Genomic DNA, 24,432 nt, shown 5'->3' with positions numbered 1-24,432 from the left:
CTTTTACAGAAACCGTGTTCAGGATATTGATATGGCATTAAGGTGCAGCCCAAAGTTCAATTATTAAAAATAACTAATATTAAAATTAGAAATTTCACAAGACCTTTGAGAACCGTGGGTCGATGATATTGATAATTATGCCGGCGCAGAATCAACCGGTGTTCTTCAGCATTCACCCTGCTACAGTAGTAATGGTCAGTGAGAAGGCAGTGATGTGGGGCATCTCCTTGTTGCCTGTCTCCATGACAGGTGCCAATGACTTCCCCATCAAAAGTCCAAGTGTTGGCCATCAAACTGGTGGATAGTGGGAGCATTAGATCTTTCTCATGCTGTCCTTTCAGACATCACTTGTAAAGTGACAACTAAAGGGACAATTATTAACTTTCAAAACTTATTTCCAATCTCTTGAGTGTCAGTAGGTCACCGTTTGTTATGAACTTCCACTAACGGCTGAAAGCTTCTCTGTAACTCTTATAAATTTGGTCATATTAGCTGAAATATATTACAGTTCCCACATACAGATCAACATTTCTCCAAATGCAGACAAAAATAAAGTTACATCTTCACAATATCTTTGTTGTGCTTCTTTTGTAGATATTTTTGATGTACAGTGCTACATGGTATGAATGATGCGATCATGGCCACGGATTATCAGGTTTATACAGACGGGTATTCAGTGACAAAGGATCTAGTGATTCCCGGCGTATACAACGAATAAACTCTTTGTGGGCTTCCTGCTGGATACAGGTATCGATCATAACTGATGTTTTGATGACAAACTCTGCCATCTTAGAGAATCAGTTATCATCAATACCTGTACCTGGCCGGAAGCTTGAGAAGGTATTCAATGGTTATGACTTGATAAAAGAGCAAATATTTCCTGACCTTACAGCACAATGTCTGATCTGCATCCTTTTAATGATGCTGGCCTCTCACTTGAGAGTGAATTGTATCTCTCATAGTGGCACCCTCACCTCTCAATACGAATTCAGCTCCAGAAGCTTGAGTGTAATATATATCTATATACAAAGCACTGTGCAAAGGTCTTAGGCACCCCAGATTTTTTTGTATAACTTTTGTTTTAGATGTTTATTTTTTGTCAGTAGAAAAGAACAAATTTTAGATTTCCAAAACATTCATTTTCAAAAAAATTAAACATTAGAAAATGTTTTGTATTTCATTCAAGAAAGTAACATTAAGTAATAGACCACTTCTCAAATAAAAATGATTACCTTGTAGGTATATAGCCCAGGGCATGCTTAAACAATGATAACAAAGAGGTGCTAATGATCAATGACAGAATGAGTTGAATGAACTAAAATGATTTACTGAAACAGAAATGGGTGTAAAATGAATCAAACTGGATGAAGGACCACCAAACTAATAGGTGAAGGTGTGGCAAATGAGACAGTTTAGCCTCCAAACCAATTCTTAAACCATGGTAAGAGTGAGCATAGCAACAAGACACACGGTGGTCATCCTGCAAGATCTCTCCCAAACAGAATTCTTTTTCACCAGACAGGAGTTTTAAGATGTGTTGAAGAAGCACAAAGAAACAGACAAGGTTGAGGACCAGAAAAGCAGTGGGCTGCCATGGAAATGGAGTACAGCAGACGAGAGATACATCAAACTGACGTCCCTTCTCAATCAGAATAATCCAGCACTCAATGCTGAGCATATTCTCGTCCATCATGCAAATCCATCAGGGAGGCAGCTGACCAGTCCCAACATAATTTTCTTATAGAACTGCATGACAGTGTACCTAAGGGAATTGATGCAGTTTTAAAGGCAAAAGGTGGTCACACCAAATATTGATTTAGTTTTTCTCTGTTTACTACTCTTTATAGTACAATTTTTGATATATATACAAACTCCTCTGGAATATTTAGGGTATGCAGCAGAATGGATGTTATTCCCTTTCAAATAAAACATTTCTCCAAGGCTTCTTCATCCATCCTCTCAGGTGAACATGAAATAACTACTCCCATCATGCAAAGAACAAGATGACAGGCCAATATGCATTCTCCAAAATCCATTAAGCCAAAGAGCTAAACTCTCGTTTAACTCAGATGTGGGCTCTGACACCTATCTCAAACTCCTTCCTTCGTTGAGATTTATGCACTCCCTTTCAGGCATCGCTATTGTACATTGATTTGCAGATTCTAGCCCATCACACTAGTCCAATACATTCATTCTACCAGTATTTGTTTCTCAGTTATCTAATATTTCACTTGCAAAGATTCCTGTACCAGATTTTACACATGCATCAATATTTAACTATTCTCAATCTCTCTTTGATCTTCTTCTAGGTTGCCTTTATTTATTGCAATGAGTGAAATCCCATTCTAAATCTGAAGCCAAATGCCAACCTAAAAGTTCTGTAGCAGCCAGGTTGAGATGATCCTACCTGTGACCATTCAGAAAGGAGCCACTGAGCTGGGCAGACTATGCTTGCACAGAGCTGATGATCATCCGGTTTAGGAGTGATGCAGAATTCCTCAGCCAAGTACCTGAAACTCCCATCAGCCATTCTCTGTTTGCAGAAGATCTGTCGTATCTGAATACCACGGCCACAGCTCTGTGAACACTTACACATTAGAATAAAATTGTATTAGAGGCATTGCAAAGGATTAGAGCATTGTCTGAGATGCTGGAGAACTAATTGTAACCCATCATTCCTTGGCTAAGGAGTGTCACACTAAAGAAGGGCTGGGCTAGAAAAGGATGTCCAAAAGATCAGATTGTGCCATTGGTTAGTAAGGAACTTATCTCCAGTAAATTACAGGCAGAGGATATATGTGGAGAAAATTGAATTGACATTCTCAATCCTTTAAAAATTACACCAGTGGACTGATAGAGAGATGGCATATTTCAGTGGGCTAGTTAATTCCTTTTGGGCAATAACAATTCCATGCTTCTTCAAGGGTAGCTATCTTCTAAACCTGAAACAATACTCTTGATCCCTGCGTCCGTTCTTCAGACTTGCCACCTACAAAATGATATATGAGAATAAGAAGATCAGACTGCGTAAGGATGGCATTTTTCCTCTCCTGAAGGATGTTAGAAACCCAGCTGGATTTTATGATAATCTAATAGCTCCATGTTTTATTGCAAACTCTCTCTCACCAGGGTCCTGTGTACAATTGGAAAAAACATTTCTACTCCTGCACTGTAATAAATGCCAACATACCACTTATCTTCCTAATTGCTTGCTGAGTTTGTACGTTAACTTTTACTGACTCATTCCTAAGGACACCATTGTTTCTCTGAACAACACCATCTCAATTTCTCACCAGTTTAAAATTATTTTGCTTTCATTTGCTAGTATAAATGATTGTGTTTTATATATCAGTACATTTCTTTTTAATCATTCTATTTTAATAGCTTTTAAATATTTCTGAATCTTAGAGACATATAAAAACTATCAACGTCGATAAGAGTTCATCTTTCTTGGTTCTAAAACAATTCTGGGCACACTAGTGAAAATGGCTGCATTTTATCTGTGCCAGTTGTTCATACCCTATTTAAGCTGTAGATATGCTTCCCTAACACGTATATTTCTTCATGATCTGACCTGTAGTCCCAGTGCAATACAATGGGGCATTTGTAAAACTGCAATTCAGGAAGGATGGGGAAGAACAGTCCCAGGAAAGATGATCTATAGTAATGTGGAGAGACCAGAGCACTTTCCCCCAAGAGCACAAAGTGGTAAAGGTAATCCATCTGCAGCAGAACTATTCCCAATTATACAGGAATTTGGTAAAGCAAATGGACGGAAGCTGTGTTTTCTGGCAAATGGCTCGGTGACACGGGGTCACCCATTGAGGTTCGTTGGCATTGCAATCAGAGAGGAAATGAGGAGAATTTTTACCTGCAGTCAATTATGAAGAAATAGAACATAACTGAGAGGGCAGGGTAATCAAACTCCATTTGATCTTTCAAACATTTAATGTTAACTATGCAGAGAAATTGGCAAAAATAGGAATGTAGGTCACTTGAAGACTGGCATACACATACATGGGACAGACTAGTCCCTTTATTGGTGTAAGATTGTAGTTCAGACAGATTAGACTGTGTACCTTTTGCCACTCCTCAGCATGCCAGTCTGGGGGGCAACTGACTTGATTGCAAGCTTGCACATTGTCTGGCTTCGGCTGTGGGCAGTTCTTATCCTCCAGGGTCGCTGTCTCATTAGTTTCATGAGATAAGAGGTGCATACAGAAGACATCTCTGGTCTGTAGACCAAGGCCACAGCTGGATGAACAGGGACTCCACTTTCCAAGCTCCCACCTGTACGAAAGCCAAAAATAATTGCCATTCATCTGTTTCAAATTAGAAATCAAGCTCCAGTGGGCATTCTTCACATTTCTATGCAGCTTTTACAAAAAAAAGTTTATTTTGCAAGAAGTTAACACCTGCAAGTCTAAGATTCTATGACTAAATCATAATCATAAACTTCTGTGTCAGATTATATTATTGAACTTGAACAATGTTGTGCTGGACAACTTGTAACAAGTAATCATTGAGGTGCAGTAAAGGATAATCACAAATACTGATCCATTCTTTATAACTGCCAAACTACACACGTTTCTCAGCAATCCCTAATCCTTCACCTAAGGAATACAGTGTTGGGAAAAGTATGATGATGCATTTTGGTAAAAGGAACAATAGTGTAGACTATTATCTAAATGGGGAGAAGGTTCAAACATCAGAGGTGCAGAGGAACTTAGGAGTCCTCATGCAAGGCTCCCAGAAGGTTAATTTACAGGTTGAGTCTGTGGTAAAGAAGGCAAATGCAATGTTGGCATTTATTTCAAGGAGAATAGAATATAAAAGCAAGGAGATAATGCTGAGACTTCATAAGACACTAGTCAGGTCGCACTTGGAGTATTGTCAACAGTTTTTGGCCCCATATGTGTGGTCATTGGAGAGAATTCAGAGGAGGTTCATGAGGATAATTCTGGGAATGAAGGGGTTACCATATGAGGAGCGTTTGGCAGCTTTGGGTCTGTACTCACTGGAATTTAGAAGAATGCAGGGGGATGTCATTGAAACCTACTGAATGTTGAAAGGATAGATACGGTTGATGTGGATGTTTCTGATGGTGGGGGTATCCAGAACTAAAGGGCACAGCCTCAAAAGTGAGGGGCGACCTTTTAGAACAGAGGTAAGGAGGAATTTTTTTAGCCGGAGAGTAGTAAATCTATGCAATGCTTTACCACAGACTGCAGTGGAGGCTGAGTCCATGGGTACAGTATATGGTATATTTAAGGCGGAAGTTGATTATTTCCTGATTGGCCAGGGCATCAAAGAACATGCTGAGAAGGCAGGTGTTTAGGCTTGAGTGAGATCTCGAATCAGCCATAATAGAATGGCAGAGCAGACTCGATGGGCTGAATGTCCTATTTCTGCTGTATGTCTTATGGTCTTATGGTCTACCATAAATAATCCAGTGGTTGCAAGCAATTCAAGTATGGCACACAGTAACAATAACAAAATAACATAATAATAAATCTTCGTAAAATATCAGTCTTTGTCAGGAAACACACATCAAAGTTGCTGGTGAACACAGCAGGCCAGGCAGCATCTGCAGGAAGAGGTGCAGTCGACGTTTCAGGCCGAGACCCTTTGTCAGGACTGACTTCGTTAGTACTGACGAAGGGTCTCGGCCTGAAACGTCGACTGCACCTCTTCCTACAGATGCTGCCTGGCCTGCTGCGTTCACCAGTAACTTTGATGTGTGTTGCTTGAATTTCCAGCATCTGCAGAATTCCTGTTGTTTTAGTCTTTGTCAGGAAATTAGTTGATGTTCTTTGAGTTCCTACTTTAATATAAAGTAGGTTCATACCTGAAAAAGATATTCTGACATCTTCGAAATTATTGATAAATCTTTATAGGATAATATTGCATGAAATATTGCTTGAGAAATGAAGTTGCCTTCATGCAGGCTGTGTTTGCCTTAGTGCACGTAGTGAAGAGCAAAACAAACTCCATTTAGTCACAGAATCCGTTACACACCAGGCAAAGGTTAACCAATTTTCTTGTTCAGACCCTGAAGTTAGACATTGGATCATACAGGAGACAACATCTGGTGATTACTTATCCTGTTTGATGAGAAAACAACCTGCCTGGCTTCAGTGAAGGGGTGGAATTGAATCTCATCAGCTATCTTCTTAACAGACTGATCATAAAGGCAGGGCAGGAGGCAATAGTACTAGGAATTGTTCCACTAGCTCCTGTCAATTGTGTGAGGTGTAAAGTCTGCAGAAAACCTCACTGAAAAGGCTTCTGGACAAGCATCAAGGGCCCAAATATCAGTGGCTGAAAAATGAGGGAAAAATGCTTGAAACTCACATTTGTTTTCTGCATTTCATTTCTTTTTTTTTGAGGAAAATTTCTGGCTGATTTTCCTGCTAAGTCAACTGTACAGTATTGCAATAACACTGAAACCTGCTCAAAGACAACGTGTCTACTATAACTAGACAACAAGTATATGGAATCATGTTTAATTTCACGCCAGGACCACAAGACTGAAAAACAGTTACTTTTCCCTAGCTGTCAGGCTGATCTACACCTTCACCCATTAACCCATCCCAGCACACCTCCTTACCACCACTACTTTATCATTTCCTGTCAGAACCACCTTATATACAGATACTGCTACCATCACTTTATGTACATACAATCGGTATGTACATAGATCAACTGATGTTCCTGCCGAGATTCTCCCTCATTTCCATAGATGCTGCCTGACCTGCAAAGCTCCTCTAGCATTTTACATGTTTTGCCTTAGATTTTCAGTATCTGCAGATTTTCTCGTAGTTGTGTAGGAATGAGATGAGGTCTCTTCAATTAATTCTCTGGACATTTTCAATGTATATGAGACTTTGATCTTGGAAAAGAAAATGGATTCCCCTAGGAAAGTGGCTCTCAAATGAGAACTTAAGATATCTCAAGTGCTCCTCACCTCGCACATCTCCACGACTATCCTACAAGATGAACACCTTCTCAATATTCCAGCTGTCTATGATTCTACCAATCATAGAGTGCTGATTGACCAATGGAGATCCTTCCCTACCACACTCTCAAGGCAAAACTTGCATGGGGTGCTCCCTGTCCAACATGGAGTGCTTCCAATCTTACAGGGAAGATTGCATGTGCAGTGTTTGATCTGAAGTATCCTTTGAACCAAAAACAAGAAGAAAACATAGAAGCTAAAGCTTACTTGACCGGACATCTGCTGTGGCTCACTTACTGAGTACTTTTCATTTCAATTGTTCCTGCAATAAACCAGCAATCAAATAAAAATGTTGTAGTCCAAAGCTGGTGGACTTTATGGGAATTATTATGAAACAACAGCTCACTCAAGAAATATCAGAGCCTCTTTATCAGGTTTGTATGCATTAATTGCACATTTTCATCTCAGATTTCTGATCTTTGGTCCCTTTGTTTGGGGTACCTTGGTTCCTTCCAGAAAATAAAACATTCTGGACATTTATATGCCTATCTACACTCAGTTCTAGGATATTGCTATTTTACTGGATCAAAAGCAGACTAGTGAGGTGTCCAAATATGAAACTAAATAGGAGAGATAATCTGGAAGTGCTCTGTTGATCTATGGAGAGACAAACAGAACTAACTTTTCAGATTAATGAAAGCAGCTCTGATGGAAGATCATTGACCCGACATTAATCTACATCCCACTCCCACTCTGACCTCTCGGTCTATGGCCTTCGTCTGTGTACTTCTACAGGGAGGCTCAATGCAACCCTGAGGAACTTCGACTCACTGTCCCTCGGGTATGTTGCAGACTTCTGGATTCAATACTGAATTCTAGAACTTCAGCTAACTTGATTTCTCCATCTGTATCAGTTGTCGATCTGTAATATTGGGCCAGTTTGTTTGTTTTCTATCTCCCGTTCATTTTCCACTGAGAATGGAAGATCTTTCCATCCTACCACCATGTCTTTCTGCTTTACATTTTACAACTGTTTTGCTTATGTTTTTTTCAATCTGTGCTCTCCCCCTCTAACTGCTCCCATGGACCAATTTATGCTCACCATCATCCTGGTTTTACCCTATCAGAGACTTGCCCCTCCCTGCAGTTTAACATGCTTGTTTATCTTGTTTTTAGTTCTGATGAAATGACTTCAATCTGAAATGTTCACTATATTTCTCTTCTCCCAGGCACAGGCTGAGCTGCTGAGTACTTCCAGCATTCCCTGTTTTATTTTATTACTTTAGATCCCCAGCATCTGCAATTATTTTTTTATATTCCCTGCTTATGTTGTGTTTGTGGAGATAAAACCTGAAATATAAAATCTGTGTCCAGAGTTTAGAAATAAACCTGAAGGTAACCTAGACTCCCACAGGTATGTCAACATATCAAGAATATTTCCTGTTCCAAGATAAACTTCACAGTCAATTTAATATTTTATAATTTCAAGCCCTCTTGTGTTCTTCATTTGATTTTTATTATTGTGTGGGTATTGATGAGAGAGAATATGATGATTGATGGGATGATGGAATGGAATTAACGATTGTTGTCCCTTAAGTTACACTATCAATGGAGCTTTGGGATCAGAATTCGAGAATGTTATTGTTTAGTATAAGGTTCCAGTTAAATATGGAGAGCAATTTACTCCAGTTGACAGGATATGTCAGGTGAGAATATATTAATGAAATTCAGCTTTCATACAGTGAGAGATTGAAAGTATTGAGGCCTGTCTGGACTTCTGGTGGGGTTTGCGATCACACAAACCTTTGCTTGTGGTGAGTAGTACAAGATTAAAGACCTGAGTGGAGCCTATCAGGACCTCTCGTGGAGAGTGAGATCATTTGGATTATTAAGCACATGGCAAGGGACGATACAGAGAAGTTAGGTTTAGGCAGAGTGGCCGTTGTTGGAGTGAACCAGTGTTAGATTTGGGAGCTGAGGTTTTGGCAAGGAGAAGCAGAGGTGAAGGTTAGTTCTTGCAGCTTTCTTTTCTTCCTATTCCACATATAGAGCTGTAGGACTGACAATTAGAATCCTAGCAGATGAACCAAAAGACTGAGCATGGAGGGACTAATTTTCCGAGTTGCATCTATTTATAGGATCATAAAGAGAACTAAGGGCTCAATTGTCTTCATAAGTCAATACAGGAGTTGGGATTTTATGTTGAAGGCCTAATTTAGAGTATTGTGTGCAATTCTGGAGACCCACCTACAGAAAAGATATCAATAAGATTGAAAGAGTACAGAGAAAATTTACAAGGATGTTACCAAGATTGAGAATCTGAGTTATAGGGAAAGGTTGAATAGGTTAGGATTTTATTCCCTGCAGTGTAGGAGAATGAGGGAAAATTTGATAGGGTACAAAATTATTAGATAGAGTAAATGTAATCAGGCCTTTTGCACTGAGATTGGGTGAGACTAGATTAAAACTAGGTCAAAGGTGAAAGGTGAAAGGTTAAAAGGAACATGGGGGGGGACTTCTTCACTCAGAGAGCGGTGAGAGAGTGGAACAGGCTGTCAGCGGAATTGGGGGTTCGATCTCAACATTTGAAATGTTGAGAAGAAAAGCCAGCAGTAGGTCGCTACAGTGAAAAAGAGCTTTGACCAGCAACCAATCCAGACATGAGAAGGAGAGAATTTCACTCAGGTCCGCAACCCAAGTAGAAAAGGCAGCACGGGTCGCTACAGCGAAGAAAAGCTTTAACCAGTGAACAAACGATATTTGGTATGGATTAACAAGAGTAATTTAAAGGAAGGCAGGGCAAACGCAGGTGCTGTTGTCTGAGTGGGCAGAGGCAGATTGGTGATCTTGAGGCTTTAGCTCTCCAAAGTTTCAACAAAGAGAGGGCAAAAAAGAAAAGATCTATTTAAAGTTTTTTACCTCATTCCCTTCTTTACATCTGCTCAGCCAGGACAGTAGAGATGCCATGTGGGATAGTTGAATGCTCCGCTCCGTTTGGAGGATGTGTGAAGGCAGAGAGACCTCCAGTGTCCCTGGTGGCTACAAGTGCAAGAAGTGCATCCAGCTGTAGCTTCTAACAAACTGCATTAAGGAGTTGGAGCTGGAACTTGATGAACTCTACATCATTCATGAAGGTGAAGGTGTGATAGATAGGACATATAGAGAGGTAGTTACACCCAAGGTGCAGGACACAAGAAACTGGGTGACAGTCAAGAAGGGGAAAGGAGTGCAGAGGAACCAGTGCAGAGTCTGTGGCTATCCCCCTCAACAACAGGTATACAACTTTGGATACTGTTGAGAGGCGATGACCTAATGGAGAAAACTCACAGTGGTCGGGTCTTTTTGCATTACCTGTCAATGATTTGAATGATGGAATTGATGGTTTTGTGTCAAAGGAAAGTCACAATGTTCAGATCTCTGGCACTGAATCTGGCTCTGTGACTCAAAAAGGAGAGGGGAGAAGAGGCATGTTGTGGTGATAGGGGATCAATAAGTCAGGGGATGAATAGGAGGTTTTGTGGGCGAGAAAGAGATTCCTGAATGGTATGTTGCCTCCCAGGTGCCAGGGTCTGGGATATCTCTGATAAAGTCCTCAGCATTCTTAAGTGGGAGGGTGAACGGTCAGACGTCATGGTCCATGTAGGTACAAATGACATGGGTAGGATGAGTGATGAGGTTCTGCATAAGGAGTTCAGAGAATCAGGAGCTAAGTTAAAGTGTAGGACCTCCAGGATTGTGATCTCAGGATTGCCACCCATGCCACGCGCTTGTGATGCCACAACAAGGAAGATTATACAGTTTAACATGTGGCTAAGGCGTTGGTGTAGGAGGGAGGGCATAAGATTTTTGGATCACTGGGTTCACTTCCAGGGAAGGTGGGACCTGTAAAGACAGGGTAGTTTGTATCTAAACTGGAGGGGGACTAATATCCTAGCAGGAAGGTTTGTTAATGCTGCATGGTGGGATGGGAACCAGAATGCCTGAACAATGAGTGGAGAGGTTATGGAGGCAGATGTTGGTAAGACCTCAGGCAAAGTGAGGAATCAAGAGGTTGAGCATGGTGCGACTCACGTCCTGAGCTGCGTGTATTTCAATGCAAGAAGTATAGAAGGAAAGGCGGATGATATTGCTGAAGATGAGGCAGCTGGTTTACAAACAGAGGAAATGTGTAGTGAGGAGAGATTGTTGATAGGGCAAAATTGCAGTAAACAGGTTGAGTTGCAATGTAAAAGGTGGAGAAAATCAAAAAGGTTGAATACAGGACTGAAGACGTTACATTTGAATGTGTGCAGTATACAGAATAAGGTAAATCAGTGGTTCTCAATTTACAGGGGTGTTAGGGGAAATAGTCATGGGCATTCAAGAAGGCAACTAAAAAGTCATTAAGAAGGTAAAGATAGATTAAAAAAGTAAGCCAGCCAGTAATATTAAAGAGGATACTAAAAGTTTCTTCAGGTACATGAAGTGTAAAAGAAAGGTAAGAGTAGATATCGGGCCATTGGAAAACAATACCGGAGGGGTAGTAATGGGGGCCAAGAAAATGGTGGACGAACTGAAAAAGTATTTTTCATCAGTCTTCACTGTGGAAGACACTAGCAGTATGGTGGAACTTCCAGGTGTCAGGTGTCATGAAATGTGTGAAGTTACCATTACTAGAGAGAAGGTTCTTGAGAAACTGTGAGGTTGGAAGGTAGATAAATCATCTGGACCAGATTTGGTGTACACTCCAGTGTCCTGAAAGAGATGGCTAAAGAGATTGTGGAAGCATTAGTAATGACCTTGAAAGATAACTAGATTCTGAAATGATTCCAGAACACTGGAAATTTGCAAATGGCACTCCACTTTACAAGAAGGGAGAAAGGCAGAAGAAAGGAAACTATAGGCCAGTTAGTCTGACCTCAGCGGTTGGAAAGATGTTGGAGTCGATTATTAAGGTCTCAAGGTACTTGGAAGCACAGGACAAAATAGACTGTTGTCAGCATGGTTTCCTCAAGGGAAAACCTTGCCTCGTAAATCTGTTGGAATTCTTTAAAGAAATAACAAGCAGGATAGACAAAGGACCATCAATTGATGTTGTGTACTTGGATTTTCAGAAGACCTTTGACAAGGTGCCATACATGAGGCTGCTTAACAAGCTCATGGTATTACAGGAAAGATTCTAGCATGGATAAAGCAGTGGCTAATTGGCAAAAGGCAAAGAGTGGGAATAAAGGGAGCCTTTACTGTTTGGCTGCTGATGACTAGTGGTGTTCCACTGTGTTCGGGCAGATTCTCTTTACATTATATGTCAATGACTTGGAGGATGGAATTGATGGCTTTGTTGCAAAGTTTGCAGACAATATGAAGGTAGGTGGAGGAGCAGGTCGTCTTATGGAAATAGAGAGGCTACTTAAGAATTTAGACCGATTAGGAGAATGGGAAAATAAGTGCAGATGGCATACTGTGTCAGGAAGTGTATGGTCCTGCACTTTGGTGGAAGAAATCAAAGGGTTGACTATTTTCTAAATGGCGAGAGGATATAATAATAAACCGAGATTTGAAAGGACTTGGGAATCCTTGTGCAGGATTCCCTAGAAATTAATTTGTAGATTGAGTCTGTGGTGAGGAAGGCAAATGTGATATTAGCATTCATTTCAAGAGGACTAGAATATAAAGCAAGGACGTAATGTTGATACTTTATAAAGCACTGGTGAGACCTCACATGGAGTATTCTGAGCAGTTTTTGGCCCCTTATCTTAGAACAGATGTGCTGACATTGGAGAGGGCTCAAAGAGGCTCACAAAAATGATTCCAGGACTGAAAGGCTTGTTATATGAAGAGCATTTGATGGCTCTGGGCCTGTGTTTACTGGAATTAAGATGAACGAGGGGTGTCGTTATTGAAACCTATCGAATGGTGAAGGGTCTTGAGAGAGTGGATGTGAAGAGGATGTTTCCTATGATGGGAGAGTCTAAGGCCAAAGGGGACTGCCTCAGAATAGAGGGGTGCTCTTTTAGAAAAGAGATGAGGAGAAATTTGTTTTGCCAAAGAGTGGTGAATCTGTGGAATTCTTTGCCATAGGCAGCTGTGCAGGCCAAGTGTTTATGTATATTTAGCACAGAGATTGACAGATTCTTGATTGGTCAGGGCATGAAGGGATATGACGAGAAGGCAGGAGATTGGGTCCAGTGGAAAATTTGATCAGCCATGTTGAAATGGCGGAGCAGACTTGATGGGCCAAATAGCCTAACTCTGCTCCTATGTCTTATGGTCTTAAGTAATGTTTAGATAAGTACATTGCTGGGAGGGGTGAGAAGGGCTGTGGTCCAGGAAGTCCAGGCTATGGTCCATGATAGTTCTACACAGACTAGAAGGGCTGAACAGCCTGTTTCTATGTTGTAGTGCTCTTTGACTCTATGTCAATACAAGTAGTATTGTGGGTAAGGCAGATGATCTTAGAGCATGGATCAGCAGGTGGAATTATTAAACAATAGCCAATATATTAAGATTAAGGTCAGGTTTATTTGTCGCCCAGTGAGGTTTAGTTGCAGGAGGGGCAGGACTGGAAGCTCAATGTTCCAGGATTCTGTTGTTTTAGACATAATAGAAAGGAGGAATTAAAGGGGGAGGGGTAGCATTATGGTCAGGCAAAATGCCATGGCAGTGCTCAGAGACGATAGACTGGACTCGTCAATTGAAGCTGCTATATTTGGATGGAACAGAGGAATAAAGAGGAGATGACCACATTAGTGGGATTATATTACAGAGCACCTTGTGGTCTGCGCAATTTAGAGGAAACAGTTTACTGACATATAGAAGTTGTATGAAAAATAAGGTTGTTATTGTAGGTGATTTTAACTTTCCATATATTGACTGGGAATGCCATGCTGTAAATAGATTGAATGGAATAGAATTTGTCAGATGTATTTGGAAAGTTTTTTTTACTCAATATGTAGTTAAGTAGAGAAAACATGATACACTATTAGGGATCGAGTCAGGGCAGATGACAAAAAGTGTACATAGGGGAACAGCTTGGATCAAGTGATCATAATTTCATTAGTTTCCAAGATAATCATGGGGAAGGATAGGGTTGGTCCCTGTGTTGAGATTCTAAATTGGAGAAAGGCCTCTGAAAGGATGTGGCAGGTGTGGGCTGGGACAGGTTGTTTTCTGACAAAAGTGTACTTGGAAAGTGGAAGGCCTTCAAAAGTGAAATATTGAATGTACAGACTTTGTATGTTCCTTTTGGAATAAAAGGCAAGACTAACAGTTTTAATGAGCCTTGATTTTTGCACGGATATTAAGTCCCTGGTTAGGAAGAAGGGAGTGCATAGCAGGTATAGGCAGTAAGAAACAAATGAGCCGCTTGAAGCATAGTGTATAGGAAATGCAAAAAAACACAAGAGGATATCAAGAAGGTTGAAAAGAAAAAGGCACGAAATTGCTCTGGCAGACAAGGTGAAGGGGGCAGGTCCTGCCTCAGCAAGGACCCGGACCCATTACAATTTGCCTATTGCCACAACAGGTCAATGGCAGACACAATCTCAATGGCTCTCCACACGGTTTTAGACCACCTGGACAATACAAACACCTACGTCAGGATACTATAGCTCAGCATTTAATACTATAATTTCTACAATCCTGATTGAGAAGTTACAGAACCTGGGTCTCTGTACCGCACTCTGCAATTGGATCCTCAACTTCCTAACTGAAGACCACAATCTGTGCGGATTGGTGCTAACATATCCTCCTCGCTGACGATCAACACTGTGCACCTCAGGGGTGTGTGCTTAGCCCACTGCTCTACTCTCTGTATACACATGACTGTGTGGCTAGGCATAGCTCAAATACCATCTATAAATTTTCTGATGATACAACCATTGTTGGTAGAATCTCAGGTGGTGATGAGAGGGCATACAGGAGCGAGATATGCCAGCTAGTGGAATGATGTCGCAGCAACAACCTGGCATTGAACGTCAGTGAGACGAAAGAGCTGATTGTGGACTTCAGGAAGGGTAAGACGAAGGAACATGTACCAATCCCCAGAGAGGGATCAGAAGTGGAGAGAGTGAGCAGCCTCAAGTTCCTGGGTGTCAAGATCTCTGAGGATCTAACCTGGTCCCAACATATCAATGTAGTTATAAAGAAGGCAAGACAGCAGTTATACTTTATTAGGAGTTTGAAAGATTTGCCATGTCAACAAATACACTTAAAAAACTTCTATAGATGTACCATGGAGAGCATTCTGACATGTATGGAGGGGCTACTGCACAGGACCCAAAGAAGCTGCAGAAAGGTGTAAATCTAGTCAGCTCCATCTTGGTTACTAGCCTACAAAGTACCCAGGATATCTTCAAGGAGCAGTGTCTCAGAAAGGCAGCGTCCATTATTAAGGACTTCCAGCACCCAGGGCATGCCCTTTTCTCACTGTTACCATCAGGTAGGAGTACAGAAGCCTGAAGGCACACACTCAGTGATTCAGGAACAGCTTCTTCCCCTCTGCCATCTGATTCCTAAATGGACATTGAACCCTTGGACACTACCTCACTTTTTAAAAAATATACAGTATTTCTTTTTGCACATTTTTTAAAAATCTATGCAATATACATAACTGATTTACTTGTTTATTTATTATTTTTTTATTTTATTTATTATTTTTATTGTTTTTTTTCTCTGCTAGATTATGTATTGGATTGAACTGCTGCTGCTAAATTAACAAATTTCACGTCACATGCCAGTGATTCTGATTCTGGAGAATCCCAAGGGCTTTTAGGATATCAAACACCAAAATTATTCCACTTGAAGAACAGTGTAGTCATCTTTGCAAGGGGCTGAGTGAGATGGGGGAGATAATAAATGGGTTTTTTGCATCTGTCTTTACTCGGGAGAGGGACAGATCTACAGAACTGAGACAAAATGGTAGTGAAGCCATGGACTGTATCTGGATAACAGAAGAGGAGGTGCTTGCTGTTTCGCGGTGATTTATGGCGGGTAACCCCCTAGGGCCTGAGAAAGTGTCCCCCTGGACCTTAAGGGAGGCTGGAAATTGCAGGAGCCCTGGCAGAGGTATTTAAAATGTCCTTAACCATGGGTGGGGAGTCATAGGTCTAGAGGATCACTCTCATTGTTCTGTTGTTCAAGAATGGCTCTAAGAGTAAGTCAGAAAATTTTAGGCCAGTGAGCTTGTCATCAGTAGTAGGAAAATTATTAGAAGGTATTCTAAGGGACCAGATATATAAGTATTTGGCATAGGGATTATCAACATGGCTTTGTATCTTATAGAGTTTTTCAAGGGGATTACCAGTAAAGTTGAAGAAGGAAAAGCAGTGGACATTGTCTACATGGACTTTAGCAAGGCCTTTGTGAGTGTCTCACATGTGAGGTTGGTCAAGAATATTCAGTTGCTCAGCATTCAAGATGAGGTAAGTAAATTGGATTAGACATTGGGTTTGCGAGCGAAGCCAGACAGGGATAGAAGATGGTTGTCTATCTGACTGGAGCCCTGTGACTAGTGGAGTGCTACAGGGATCAGTGCTGGGTCCATTATTGTTAGTCATCTATATAAACAATCTGGATGATAATGTGGATAACTGGATCAGCAAATTTGCGGATGACTCCAATATTGGGGATGTAGTGGACAGTGAGGAAGACTATCATGGCTTGCAGTGGGTTGAAAATGGCAGATGGAGTTTCATGCAGACAAGTGGGAAGTGTTGCATTTTAGGAGGACAAACCAAGGTAACACATACACTGCGAATGGCAGGGTCCTGAGAAGTGTGGTAGAACAAAGGGATCTAGGAATACAGATCTATAATTACTTGAAAGTGGTGCCCTATGCAGATGAGGTGGTGAGGAGAACTTTTGGCATATTGGCCTTTATAAATCAAAGTATTGAATACAGGAGTTGGGATGTTATGTTGAAATTGTATAAAATGTTGGTGAGTCCAAATTTGGAGCACTCTGGCCACCTACTTACAGGAAAGATATCAATAAGATTGAAAGAGTACAGAGAAAATTTACAAGGATTTTGCTGGGACTTGTGTACTGGAGTTATGGGGAAAGGTTAAATGAGTTAATGACTTTATTCTCTGGAATGTAGGAGAAAGAGCGGAAAATTTACAGATATATACAATATCATGAGGGGTACAGATAAACTAAATGCAAGCAGGCTTTTTCTACTGAGTTTGGGTGAGACTAGAACTAGAGGTCATAGGCTAAGGGTGAGTGGTGTAATATCTCAATAAGGTCTCCTCTTATTCTTATAAACTTTAGAGGACATGTTGCTAAGTGATCTCAAAGGTGATCTGTTGTGAGTTCTAATTTGTCTTTTTGGTGAGTCTATGATAAGATTTCCTCTCTAGTTAGCATTTTGCATTTTGATATATTTTAATGCAAATGTTATGTAGAATAACATCAGTGACAATAGACTCATTGTTAGATAACTTGTAGATGGAATAAAATGGTGAGTGAGTCTTTTAGGTTCAATCAAAGTTCCAGGAGACAAAATGGACATAGAGTTTTCCTAAAGTAATGGTCTTTGCAATGAAGGCACGCAAATTCCCCATCAGTATTATTGCATTGAACTCCTTTGAAGTTAGATTTTTCTTCTTTATCACAGTTCGGTAAGAATGTTAACCAAATTATGAGTGCTCTTTGGAATAATGAGGGCTTTGTTAGGATTAACACTGTACCTCATTCCCCAGATATTTATGAATAATATTTTTTCACAGGATTTGGAAACATTAATCTTTTAACTACAGTACACGCTCTGACTACATGGATTGTACTTGCTGATAGATTGACTGAAAGGCTAAACAAACAGAGGCATTGAAACAAAGTCTTCCCTCAATGTCAACTCAAGAAAAATGACCATTTTTCTGTGCAGAGAGCCAGAAATACAGTCGTGATGCACAGGTTTGTTCCAGTTGAATGATATTGAAGTTCATAGCTTCCATTTTCTCTGGGAATGCATTTTTCCACAGCAGAGGACTGAAATTGAGGTCAGTCATTTCCCAAACTGTAGTGACAAAATATAAATGTTCTCTGATCTGAATTTCCTATAATACTACAATATTTTAAACTTTGAATACAGATGCCTCAAGAATCTGTATAACCCAGTCATATTCACTTCTCTGTGCTTCTGGGGTTCTTTAGACTTACAGTGCCACATAATATCTAGGACCAACTGCTTTATATTCATGAATTTACATTTGTAATAATAGAAATCTATGCAACAGATGGCAGTGACAGCAAAGATAAAATATTAATTGGAGAGCCAACTCAGGCTTAATAGGCCTAAGTATCTTCCTGGGTAGTTCTAAAGTCTGAATGTCTGGCAAATAAATATCCTTAAATGATCATCGCTGGAGTGTTAGCATACCACTCGAAGGCAAAAACTGTAGATACTGGCAATGTTCAAAATTCAAAATTCAAAGTAATGTCAAATGTGAAATAACAAAAGAAAATGTTGGAAACACTCAGTGAGTCATGCAGCATTTGTGGAGAGGGAAACAGATAAGACTTCAAGTCAAAACATGCAAAATGCCACTGTTTCCAACAATTGCTGCCATAGGGAAGGACCACCAAGTTCAGGAACATTTATTACACTTTAGCTATTAGGCTTCTGAACCAGCATGAATAATCTCAACTCTGAACTGATTCCACAATCTATGGATTCACTTCCAAGGATTCTATAACTCATGTTCTCAGTATTATTTATTTAGTTATTAATTATTATTTTTAAATATTTGTACAGTTTGTCTTCTTTTGATATTGATTATTTTTCAGTCTTGGTTTGTGTGTAGTTTTTCATTGCTTCTATTGTATTTCTTTGTCCTATGAATGGCAAAGAGAAAATGATTCTTAAGGTAGGCTGCAAAATTGCAAATGTCACTCCACTCATCAAGAAGGGAGAGAGGCAGAAGAAAGAACATTATAGGCTGGTTAGACTCATCTCAGTGGTTGGGAGGCTTTTGGAGTTGATTTTTTAAGGACGTGGTTTTGGGGTACTTGGAATTACATGATAAAATCGGCCAAAATTAACATGGTTGTCTTAAGGAAAAATCTTGCCTGATAAATCTCTTGGAATTTTGAAGAAATAACAAGCAGGAGAGACAAAGGAGAATTGGAGGATGTTGTGTACTTGGATTTTCAGAAGACCTTTGACAAGATACCACACATGAAGCTGCTTAACAAGTTAAGAGCCCGTGGTATTACTGAAAGATACTTATATGGATAGAGCATTGGCTTATTGGCAGAAGGAAAAAAATGAGAATAAAAGGAGCCTTTTCTGGTTGGCTGCCGGTGACTAGTGGTGTTCTACAAGGGTCTGTGTTGGAACCACTTCTTTGATGTCAATGATTTGGATGATGGAATTAATGGCTTTCTGGCTAAGTTTGCAGATGATACGAAGATAGGCAAAGGGCAGGTAGTTTTGAGGAAGCAGAGAGACTACAGAGGGATGTAGACAGATTGGGAGAGTGGGCAAAGAAATGGAAGATGGAATACCGTGTCAGGAAGTGTATGATCATGCACTTTGGTAGAAGAAATAAAAGTGTAGACTAATTTCTAACTGGAGAGAAAATTCAAAAATCTGAGGCGCAAAGGGACTTGGAAGTCCTTTTGTAGGATTCCCTAAAGGTAAATTTGCAGATTGAGTTGGTGATGAGGAAGGCAAATGCAACGTTAGCAGTTATTTTGAGAGGACTAGAAAATAAAAGCAAGGAAGTAATGTCGAGGCTTTATAAGGTGCTGGTGAAGCCCCGCTTGGAGTATTGTGAATAGCTTAGGGCCCCTTATCTGAGAAAGGATAAATCGACAATGGTGAGGGTTCAAAGGAGGATCACGAAAATGATTCTGGGATTGAAAGGCTTGACAAATGAGGAGTGTTTGATGGCTCTGGGCCTCTACTCACTGGAATTCAGAAGAATGAGGGGTGACCTGAACAAAACCTATCTAATGTTGAAAGGCTTGCATTCTATCTAGAGTGGATGTGGAGAGGAATTTTCTTGCGGTGGGGAGTCTATGACCAGAGGACACAGCCTCAGAATGGAGGGGCATTCATTTATAATGGAGATGATGAGGAATTTCTTTAGCCAAGGAGTGGTGAATCCGTGGAATCTGTTGTCAGAAGTGGTTTGGATGCCAAGTTTTTGGGTATATTTAAGGCAGAGGTTGACAGATTCTTGATTAGCCAGTGCATGAAGAGATACAGGGAGATGGAAGGAGATTGGGGCTGAGAGGGAAAATGGATAAGCCATGATGAAATGGTGGAGTAGACAATGGACCATATGGCCTAATCCTGCTCCAATATCTTATGCTCTTGTATACATATATTATCCAAACTTTTGATATAAATCCAAAGTTTATTTTCTTTGAACTTTGTCTTTCCTCAAATATTTCCAGAGCTGCTGAGGAGTTTCAGCATATTCTGTTTTTATTTTGGTCTTCAAATCTTTAATGGATCCTAAACTGGAAATAATACTCAACAAGTTTTAGATCGCAATGTTTACATCTATGGAAAAGCTCTTTTAGATTGAAGAGTGGCAAATGCAACCCTGCTATTTATAAAATAAATCGTCATCGTCCGTATGTCACATCCAGTTGAAATTTCCTTCCACGCCGCTCTGATGTATTACAAAATTGTGTACATGGCAAGTTACAGCAGTGGTTATTGCCTTCTGCCGGGTGAGTTTTTTTTTAGAAGAGATCACCAGCAATTAACACAGCATGGATGGAGAGCATGCAAGGGAGCCGGCCGGATTCAAACTCAGGACCTCTCACCCCAAAGTCCAGTACTGATGCCACTACGCCACCAGCCGGCTCTATATAAAAGAAGGGAGAGAGAAAACAAGGAACTACAGACAAGCTAGCCTATGTTAGCGTTAGGAAAGTGCAAGAGTCTATTTTTTAGACTGTGATAACAGGACACTTTGAAAATATCAATGAAGTTAGGGAAAATTAATAGGAATTTAGAAATTGTTGAACAAAAAAAATTGAGATATTTTAGGATTTAACTGGTGGAATAGCTGAGGCAGTACCGGTGAATGTAGTGTATTTGGATTGACAGAGGTTTTTAATAAAGTTCTAAAATGAAAGAAAAAGAAGTAGGAATAAAAAGGTCTTTATCTGCATGCCAGGATGTAAAGAGTGAAGTATGGATTAGTGCTCAAGTCCCAGGTATTCGCAATGTTCATCAATGACTTGGATGAAGGAACGGAGTGTAATATTTCTGAATTTGACAATGATACAAACTTGAATGGAGTGGGCAGAGTTATGAGCTGTGAGGAGAATACAAGTGGGCAAATACATGTCCAATGCAGCTTAATGTGAAGCCATCCACATTTGAAAATTGGAAAGGCAAAGTAGTATTAAATAGTGACAGATTTAGAAATGTTGATGTATAATGTGACCGGTGTGTCTTTAACTACTAGTTGTTGAAAACATTCAGATGTAGCAAACAGTTTTGGAGGCAAATGGTATCTCAGACTTCATTGTAGAAAGTTTGATAGCACGATTAAGGATATCTTACTAACATTACACATGGGCTCAATAAGACCACACCTAGTGCATTGTAAGGAATTTTGGTTTCTTACATAGGAAAGGATATACTTGGAATGGAGGAGGTGCACTGATGGTTTACTGAACTATGTTGTAGGATAATAGAACTGCTATATTAGTATATACTGGTTCTATTAGGCCTGTATTTACTGCAAGTAAGAAAAATGAGAAGAGATCTCATTGAAAAGTACAAAAGTGTGACAGGACTCGACAGACATTAGGGTGAGAACACTCCCTGTGGCTGGAGAATCTGGAACCAAAGGCCGGAGGGTTAAGACATTTTAGACTCAGGTGAGGAGAAATATCTTCCCTCAGAATGCTGAGCCTATGGAATTCACCATACAAGGCTGTGGAGGTCAGGTTGCCAAATATACTGCCAGTGGCCACTTTATTAGATGTACCTGCTCATTAATGCAAATATTTAATCAGCCAATCACGTGGCAGCAATTCAATGAATAAAAAGCATTCGGACATGGTCTGGAGGTTTAGTTGCTGTTCAGACCAAATATCAGAATGGGAAATAAGTGTGACTTTGACTGTGAATGATTGTTGCTGCCAGATGGGGTAGTTTGAGTATCTCTTGGGATTTTCACACACAACAGCCTCCAGAATTTATAGGGCATGGTGAAAGAGAAAACAATACCAAAAAAAAAAATCCAATGAGCGACAATTCTGTGGGTGGAAATGACTTTCTAATGAGAAGTGTATGGTCAGACTGGTTCAAGCCGACAGAAAGGTGATTATAACTCAAAAAAAAAATCACGTGTTACAACAGTGGTATGCAGAAGAGCATCTCTGAATGCATAACACATCGACTCTGGAAGTGGATGGGCTACAGCAGCAGAAAACAACAATGCACTCAATGGCTACTGCATTTCCTTCGAGCGATAATAAGCTACAAATTATTCCGAATTTAGAAGAAGAATGAGGGGTGACCTCATTGAAACCTTTCGAATGCTGAAAGGCCTTGATAGAGTGGATATGGAGAGGATGTTTCCTGAAATGGAAGAGTCTGACCAGAGGGCACAGCCTCAAAATACAGGGGCATCCTTTTAGAATGGAGATGAGGAGGAATTTCTTTAGCCAGAGGATCGTGAATCTGCAGAATTCTTTGCCACAGGCAGTTGTGGAGGCCAAGTCTTTATGTATATTTAAGGCAGAGATTAATAGATTCTTGATTGGTCAGGGCATGAAGGGATACAGGGAGGAGGCAGGAGATTGGGGCTGAGGGGAAAATTGGATCAACCATGGTGAAATGGTGAAGTAGACTCCATAGGCCAATGGCCTAATTCTGCTCCCATATCTTATTGTCTTACAATGTTAGTGCTCCTCTATCTTATAGTCTTACAGTGTTAGTGCCCCTATATCTTATGGTCTTATGAATGAATAACTGGTTCTCAAAGTGGTTACTAGGTAGTAATTTCATGAAGGTGTCAGAAATGACCATAACAGTAAGAACAAACACAATTACTCTCCTTGACTAAAAGCAATGATTCACCTCACTTACCCTTTCATTCCACATATGTATCCAGAGTTCAGCTGTGAGCCTGAACTGAAGCCCAGATCAGTGCATTTTCCACTGTCACTAGTTCTGCTTACAAGTAGAAGCCTTGGTTTATTCCTCAGGTGTGGTTCAGGCTCACATAGCAAAGTCATCATAAAGCCAAAGTGTTAGCTGGACAGGCTAACTTCCTAATACAGGAGTCATTTGCAATTGTGATTATTGTGAATAAAACACCAGCACTGTAATGAAGGTGGAGATACCTGGGAGGACAGGGACCTAGCCGACAGACTTTAAGCAGTTGTGGGGGGTGGACCTGGAGTCTGCACAGACTTTCATCTTCCCTCTCCTTCGTCTGTTTATTCAGACAAATCACTATTGCCTCTTGAATGCCTAGATGCAAATCAAAACATCAAACACTTTAGTAAAGACAGCACCATGAACTCGACCTTTTAGTGACAAGAGTACGTGAGTCTGCCCAGGATGATGATCAGTAATCTTCTATCCAAACTTTCTTTCACATGTTTTAAGTAATCATTCTTTGAAAGCTACAATACATTTTCAGTATGACACTCTGTAAAAAATATTTTCACCTGATGATCTTAACCTGCAATTTTTTATTATCTATTTGTGTTCCTTGTTAAATAGCTAAGCCTAAGTAATAACTCGTGTTAAGGTTGTGGCTCGGTTTTAGCTTTTCTAGTGCTTTTTGAAATTTGTGGGGATGGATTTGGGGACAGAGAGGGGACTTAAGGCATCAGGTTAGGGTTTTAAGATCAACGTGGCAGAATTAGAGAGCAGACCAAAGTCTTAAGTCTTCACTCCATGTTCAATGTGGATGTGACCATCTCTGGACAGGACTGGGATGTCTGGCCGACAGACCAGCAAGGTCAAAGAGCTGGTGGCTTCACCAGGGTCAACAAATTGTCGGCAGGTTCCAAAATAGGAGTTCTGTCCAGGAAGGAGGAATGAGGTCCAATGACCTCCTGGGTTCAGAATCGGTGAGACCAACGTCCAAGTCTGGAGCCTGAGGCCTGGTGCTCAGTGGCCAACATGTCCTGGGATTGATGCTGTGGAAAAGCCAGATGTTGAGGCACGTTGGCCGGAGCTCCAGTTATGTGAATCTTTGTGTCCACTGTAGCAGTGGAAGGCCCAATATCTACATGTCCACATTAGATTCGGAGTCTGCTGGAGGTTGGAGGCCAAAGCAGACAGACTATCTTGGGGTTCGAGCACTGTGTATGTGCATGGGTGGGAGTGAGGAATGGGGCTTGTTGTACTCTTGCTATTTTGTTGCATATTGTTTTGTGTTTCTTGTGCTCTGTGTTGTTCTACTGAGCATTGTGGGCGTGCTATGTTGGTGCCAGAATGTGTGGTGACACTTTCGGGCTGCCCCCAGTACACCCAAGGATGTGTTGGTTGTTAACGTAAATGA

The 24,432-nt window shown here is 40.6% G+C and overlaps 1 protein-coding gene across 1 annotated transcript in view; it reads right to left on the bottom strand.

Moving 5' to 3' along the window:
• LOC134346985 (ADAMTS-like protein 1) overlaps positions 1 to 24,432 on the bottom strand; it is a 546,173-nt gene that overhangs the window by 79,077 nt on the left and 442,664 nt on the right. Inside the window, exons 17-19 of the mRNA XM_063048923.1 lie at positions 23,261 to 23,390; positions 4,080 to 4,290; positions 2,408 to 2,587 (exon numbers count right to left, since the gene is read on the bottom strand). Coding sequence (XP_062904993.1) covers positions 2,408 to 2,587; positions 4,080 to 4,290; positions 23,261 to 23,390 — 521 coding nt within the window. The remainder of the gene's footprint in view (positions 1 to 2,407; positions 2,588 to 4,079; positions 4,291 to 23,260; positions 23,391 to 24,432) is intronic.

Source organism: Mobula hypostoma, chromosome 5 (assembly GCF_963921235.1).
Source record: "Mobula hypostoma chromosome 5, sMobHyp1.1, whole genome shotgun sequence".
Classification (NCBI taxonomy): Eukaryota; Metazoa; Chordata; class Chondrichthyes; order Myliobatiformes; family Myliobatidae; genus Mobula; species Mobula hypostoma.
The sequence above is the reverse complement of the archived record's forward strand: the minus strand, read 5'-3'. Positions and strand labels throughout refer to the sequence as shown.